The 7,353-nt window shown below is 37.9% G+C and overlaps 1 protein-coding gene across 4 annotated transcripts in view; it reads left to right on the forward strand.

The window, feature by feature from the left end:
• The window catches only part of DPH6 (diphthamine biosynthesis 6), a 195,303-nt gene that overhangs the window by 82,544 nt on the left and 105,406 nt on the right, over positions 1–7,353 (forward strand). For all 4 annotated transcript variants that reach the window (XM_058827208.1, XM_058827198.1, XM_058827189.1 and 1 more), the window contains one exon: positions 4,111–4,285. In XM_058827208.1, coding sequence (XP_058683191.1) covers positions 4,111–4,285 — 175 coding nt within the window. The remainder of the gene's footprint in view (positions 1–4,110; positions 4,286–7,353) is intronic.

Consider the following 7,353-nt stretch of genomic DNA (forward strand, 5'->3'; position numbering starts at 1 on the left):
CTTTAGTATATACCATAAGGTTTACAAATGCCCCCCCATATGGACTTACAGAAGGATAATACATGGTTTGCAAGTCTTAGTTCTTTTTGACTTGATTGGACTGACAACTGTTTGTATTGCTGGGATTTTATTTGCTTTTCTTCTCTGTTTGCATCCCTTGACCCGTTGGCAGTGCTTCTCTGAATGGAACCCAGGATATCAACAGCCCTCTCTGCCACAAGGGCACGTTGTTGGCTCATGTTCAAGTTGATGTCCATCAGGAACTTCCAGTCCTTCTCTGTAAAGCTGCTTCTGAGCTAGTGGGCCATCTACCAGTTTGTTGCTCTACCATGTGTAGAACTTGAAGCTTTTCCTTGCTGAACTTCAAGTTCCTGTGTGTCTGTTTCTTCATCCTGTCAATATCCATGTGGATGGCAGCTTGCCAAGGATTCATTCTGCCCCATCATGCAGATTATGAATGAAGATGTTGAACAGGAGTGGACCCAATTTAGGCTCGTGGCTGTTCACCTGTGAGACTTAGTGCACTGATCCCACCCACTGAGCCTGGCTGTTCAGCCAGTTTTCACTCCACCTTACTCCCAGCTCATCTGGCCCATACATCAACAACTTCTCTATGAGTATGTTACATGAGAAAGTGTCAAAAGCATTACTGAAGCCATACTGCCAATATTAAGCCTTCCTTAAAGTGATGAAGTCTGGAGCCTTCTAGGTCTTTGTGGCAAATGTTACTCACCTTGTCCTGTTTATTTTGTTAAATTCAAAAGCAAAATTATTATCTGAGCAGTTGCTTGGGATTCACATCATGAAATACTGACAGTCATTTCAAAACTATATTTCTACTATTTCTTTCCTTCCCCTGCCTATATGCACTTAGCTCTGGTTGAAGACAAATACTGGATTAGACGGATCTTTGGCTCGATGCAATATGGTTGTTCTTAACATCTTGTGTTTTCCTCAGATAATCACACTAGATGGATAGCTTAGCTGCACTTACATGTTCAGTAAAAATTCATGTATGGAAAGAAATTACACTGATGATAACACTTATTCATAGGTACAAAAAGCATAGTTTTTTCAATATCTGTCGTACAAAATCTTCCATGTTGCATCCAAGTCTATGTCTGACATAATGAAACTACTTCATGATTTAGATGTGCATTATGTGATTTCTGTGTTATTTTATGTGGCGGACTTGTTTTCCTTTTGAAATTGGATAAAAAATATCTATCTTGTAAAATATTTTTTTTAAAAAAGATGTGTGTTAAAACTAATTTTATGTCTGTATTTTTTATTGCCTTTGTCAAAAGGCTTATTTCTTTTTACAGTAATTCATAATTTTACAGTAATTTTTTATTCTTCTGAGATAATATGCTGAGAATACAGAACTGATATAGCTTGAAAAATTTCACTTGAATCATAGGTTAATACAGGTTGCAAGGGACCTCTGCAGGTCATCTAGTCCAATCCTGCACTAAAAGCAGGGTCAACTGTGTGGACATACCTCTTGTCTTCTTCATATTTTTAAAACCAACTGTTCAGCAATTTTCTAATGAAAAATCCTATATTTTATACTCTTATTGCAGAATATGAAGTGTAATAGAGGCTTGTGAATTTTAAGTATAGCAAGACAAATAGTTCAAAGATATTGTTAAGATAATCATCACATTCCACTACACTGCCTGGGTGTCAGACCCAAAACAAGCAGAGAGAGGCTTCTTTGAGATGTTGACTGTAAGGCAGGATTGTTAAATCAGAGAGAAATGGGAGGGTCGGCTGTGTGTGCCTTCAGAGGAAGCATCTAATCCCAGCTGTAAACTACACAAAATTATTCTCCACTCCTACATATTCAAAGTTCTCTTTTAATACTCAACTTCTCCTGATTTAACTTTCATTTCTTATGCCTGTATGTTTTAGGCCTCCACATTTTGCATAGCCATCTACTTAGCCTTCCAACAGTAAAATAATAAGGTAAAAGAATTAGAAAGTTGCATAAAAATGACTTTTTAGTTTTATTTTTATGGAGCAAACAGTATTCAGAGGATTATAGAACATCTTGAGTAGGAAGGGACCCACAAGGATTGTCCAAGTCCACCTCCTGGCCCTGCACAGAACACCTTCAGAGTCACAACCTGCGCCTGAGAGCACTTTCCAAACTCTTTTTGAGCTCTGTCAGGCTGGTGCTGTGACCACTGCCCTGGGGAGTCTGTTCAGTGCCCAAACACCCTCTGGGTGAAGAACCTTTCCCTGATATCCAACCTAAGCCTCCCCTGACAAAACTTCAGGCCATTCCCTTGGGTCCTGTCCCTGTCATCCCAGAGCAGAGATCAGTGCCTGCCCCTCCTCTGCCCCTCACAGGAAGCTGGAACTGCAGTGAGGTCTCCCCTCAGCCTCCTCCAGGCTGAACAGACCAAGTGACCTCAGCTGCTCCTCACGGGACTGCCCATCAAGGCCCTTCACCATCTCTGTAGCCCTCCTTTGGATGCTCTCTAACACTTTATATCTTTGCTATACTGTCTCTCAGAACTGCCCCCAGCACTGGAGGTGAGGCTGCCCCAGCTCGGAGCAGAGGGGACAATCCCCTCCCTTGCCTGGCTGGTGATGCTGGGCCTGATGCTCCCCAGGACAGGGCTGGCCCTCCTGGCTGCCAGGGCACTGCTGGCTCATGTTCAACTTGCCGCTGACCAGGAACCCCAGGTCCCTTTACACAGCATTGCGTTTATGTTGCATATTTGTCTATGTTGCATTTTGTCCTGAAGAAAAATTGTACAGCAGTTTGCATGGTTGCATCATTGCATTATGTACAGAGGTCTGGTTGTGGAAGTTCTCACAAGCAGTATGCTGGAAGCACTGACTCGGGTGTGGATCTGCAACAAATTTGCAAAATTGTCTTGAAAATTTACCAGCCCAAGCAGAAAATCCATTCATCCATGCTTATGATGATGGTAATGAGGAAAAACTACTATATTTACATGTGGAAGGTGAGAAGAGAAATAGTTTTCTTGGAAAAAATGAACAAGATGGGAAGAATTTTATAAGGCTATGTTACATGATATGTAAAGAGAACAAGTAATTTTTTGTTGGATTCCTGCTGGGAGCTAAATGACTTTTCTATGCATGGACTGCAAATATAATTATTTTTCAGGCTTTGAAATGTTGATTTCCCCACATAGACCCTCAGCCCCCCGCTTTTTAACTGGCCACATGCAACACACTGTTCATCAAGGCACTCAGTCTTCCTGGGAGGAAACAGAAGTGAACTTCATAAATGAATGCTTAAGTAGATTATGAGTCCTGTCGTATGTATGTATCTGTCATGCAACTAAAAGTGTAGCAGAAAAACATGCTATTATTACAGGTAACCTGTGAGAAGGTTGTAAAGCAACTATAAGCTGCTGCTTTTTTGAAAACTTTGAACTCTCTTGTCATCCTCATAGGCAAACTCAGGAAGTGGGGACTGGATGAGTGGACAGTGAGGTGTATTGAGAACTCGTGAATGGCAGATCACAGAGGGTTATAATCGGTGGCACAGGGTCTAGTGGCACTTGGAGACCTGTCACTAACAGTGTACCCCAAGGTTCCATATTGGGCCCAATATAAAATTCTTGTTTAACTTATTCATCAATGACTTGGATGGAGGGGAGATGCCTCCTCAGCAAGTTCACTGGTGGCACCAAGCTGGGAGGAGTGGCTGGTACCCCGGAGCACTGTGCAGTCCTGCAGAAGGACCTGGACAGGCTGGAGAGATGGGCAGAGAAAAATCTTCTGAAATTTGACAAAAGCAAATTCAGGGTGCTGCCCCTGGGGAAGAATAACCCCATGTGCTACAGGCTGGAGACTGTATCTGGGAAGTCTCTGAGAAGTGCTGGGAAGCAGCTCTGCAAAGGACCTGGCAGTCCTGGTGGCCAAGAAGCTATCTGTGAACCAGCAGTGTCCTTGAGGAGATAACAGTGTTGATGCTAGCAGGTTATTGCAGTACTCTTAACTTTTGTTACATGATCCTGGCAAAATTTCCTAAGATTATGTCCAGACAAAAAAATAGGGGAAAATAAATGTTGAAAGTTGGTTCAAACAAACTTCTACTTGAAAAAGATAATTGTCTTGTGTTTTCAGAGTATGTGTGGAAACGCGGTTACCTGATGGAGTGCTGTTTTGCATTGACTGCCTCGCACATAAATATGACGTGGCAATGGATGGTGTAATACATGATGAAAAGCTGGTCCTGCATGTACAGAGCATTTCCCACTGGGCACCTGCCAGCATAGGACCTTACAGTCAGTCCATCAAGGTAGGAATTTTTGTTACTTCATGTGAATATATGCCCCTTTACTGAAATGAGTACAGTTATAAAAGCGCTTTCTCTCTCAGTTCTCTCTATGTGCAAAAGAAAATGTGTAAAAAAAAATACAGCATTTATAATTTATGGTTTTAAAACTTGTAGATGACTTACCTCTCATCAGTTCTTCATTTTGTGATAATAAAACTGGTTAAATTATTCTTTTCAGAGAATCTCAAGAACAGCATACTTCTGTTGTGTATTATAATTAGACAAAAAACCTGTCATACATATACTTTTATAATCTGCCTAGAATATAAACAGAATTTAGGAACAGCTGAGGATATTACAGTTTCCTTGTTAAAGCTCAAACTTTTTTATAGGTAGAGTCAATCCTAAAACGCTTATTTAATTAAATCCTTTTTAATTAGACGGTTGTGGTGCTGCTTAACCGTTTAAAAGAACATCAAGGTTGAAGAATTTTCTGTTTTTCAAAATAACAACAAATGGAACAGAATATTGAATACTATTTAGAAGAATGAAAAGGAGGCAGTAAAGTATCATCGAAAAGTGGACTAGAAATTTGCATTAAAAATTTTCTCCTAATATGTTACTTTCCTACCTAATATTCTTTCTCCTAATATGGTATTAGTAACTTTCTGACAATTCATGAACTCTCAACCTTTGCTGTTGCAAAAAATATGTGCCTATCTTACCAATTCTCTTCTCATGTAATACATAGTCCAGTGTTGTGCAGACTGACTTAAGCAAGACTATGATATCTTTTCAAATTGCCTGAAATATTTTTGGGTCTGCAAACCTAGAATAATAGCCATGCAATTGTATTTTGTTTTGTCTTTGCACTATTTTACAGAAAATTTCAGGAACAGTATTTTGCTTCAGAAGCTCACGTGGAATTTGTTTTATTTTCAGGAAGAAATATTGAGAGATGACTACTGTATGAATCTTGTTCTTACAGGAGGGTGGGGTTTTATCATCTCTCTATATCCATTTTTCTTAAGAAAGCAGGAAGTCAGTTTATTAAACTTTATTCCATTCAGTCTTACACTTTAATGATCATAATTGTATCATATCATGCATTATCCTTCAAAGATTAAAATTAATAAGCTTTGTATCTTTGTTATTTGGAGAAACTTCTCTTACATTCAAACTAATCTCCATGTCCTGGAACTGCTATCAACTAAATTCAAAAAAGTGTGTCAACTGAAAATTACTTCAGTAACCCACTGAAAAATCTCGTGTTGCAATTGTCCATAAGCAGGTACTGTAAGATCTTCTGGTTATATGGGAAAGTCAGCATATCCAAGGAAAAGTTCATATCTCTTCAAGTATGGTGTAACCAGTAACACTGGTCAGCAATTCAAACATGAAGGAAAATTTCACGCTGGTGTATTTTGTTTAGCTTTCTTTATTTCTACACCAAGAGGACATTTTGGTTAAGCAACATTATTTTCCCTTATAGTGTAAAAGAAGTATTTTTGCTTTTAAAAATTACTACAGGAGTAAAGTAACAATAATGAAAAGCTGTACCTCTCGTACAGGATCATTCACTTGCTGCCCTTTATGGCTGTATTGTATCTCTAGTCCACAAACACCTGTAGGAGGAATTGGTAGTATGCGTGGCAGCCATATTTTTATTTTTCCTTTGCCAGATATTTGTCTTACTACTACTACTACCAACAATATGTTTCATCTGGTGTCAATATTTAACACTCTGCTTTTGTCTTGCTAAGAATTTTTGACTTTTGGTAACATTTCCATTCTGCAGAGCTTGATACAGTACTGTATATTCTGTAGTATGTCAAATATACTAGAACAAATAAACATTTTAGTAAATGTTTTTAATATTTACATATTTTTTCTTTCTAAAATAGCATATAAAGGATATAACTTATAAAACTCTTTTCATAAGAAAACATCACAGAAGAATATATAATGCATAAACAAAATATTTGAATTTGAAATTTTGTGAATGGAAGGTATGGATTTTTTGTCTTGTCAAACATGAATTTTCCAAAATTAAAACCTTCTTTAAATGAGTTTTTAGAACGTCCTAATGCTATGTATGGAGAGGTATTAAGCTCTTAAGTTCACCAGCAGAAGTAAGCACTTAAATATATTTTAGAAATGGAATATATTTTCCAGAATAAATAAAGAAGGAACAAAAATGATGTTTCAGTCTTTGTAGTCAACAAAAATTATATGAAATTATACAAAGTTTATGATGATGAAATGTTTATTAGTTTTTTATGATTGAGGACCAGAAGCCAAATGATTTCAAAACAGAAAATAATTATTACCCTTATGTTGTATATACATAGAGTTTGTATATCTTTTCCTCAACAACAATTGGGCAATTAAATTTTTGTCTTTTCAGTCCAATATGAAATTTTGTGGACACTGGGGAATCAGCGTGTATTTTTGCAGAGTGTTTTTGCTGAGTTCAGAATAGACCATAGACTAATATTCAGGATATTGCAAGTAGGGATTGATGTGCCCTGGCATATAAGAGCAGAGCTGGCAGCAGAGAAATGTAGGTAGTTCATGCAAACTATGGAATTCACACTTCAGGCTCAAAAATCACTCAGCAGAGCATCATTTCAATTCGGTAGGGATCTTCAGGATCTTGCCAACAGTGCTATAAGGACAAAATGTAAAGATTAAGAATTTACCACAAGAATGTCCTGACCTCAGTTTGATAGACACCAAACAACAGTGGCAGAATAAAATTAGGATTTTCAAATGACTTAGAGCAAAATTCTTCTTTTGAATTAACATTTTTTCTCTTCTGGGATTAACGTTCTATAAAAAACATCTTCAGAGTTTCTCTTTGTAAGTAGACATGAACTGTTTGAAGATACAGTAAGACATAATATATTTTGTACGTATGCCAACGTTATATGCATCTATGACTTGATTATGCCTGCTGAAACCTTTAGCTTGCCTCATGACCTCAGTTCTTTCCCTTTGACAGCTGCCAGATCCTAGTTTGAACCATCCTTCAGGCATCTTTTCCTTGATTTTTTTTTTGCACTATCTTAACCCAGTAACTTCCTTCT

The sequence above is a fragment of the Poecile atricapillus genome, chromosome 1, assembly GCF_030490865.1.
Source record: "Poecile atricapillus isolate bPoeAtr1 chromosome 1, bPoeAtr1.hap1, whole genome shotgun sequence".
Classification (NCBI taxonomy): domain Eukaryota; kingdom Metazoa; phylum Chordata; class Aves; order Passeriformes; family Paridae; genus Poecile; species Poecile atricapillus.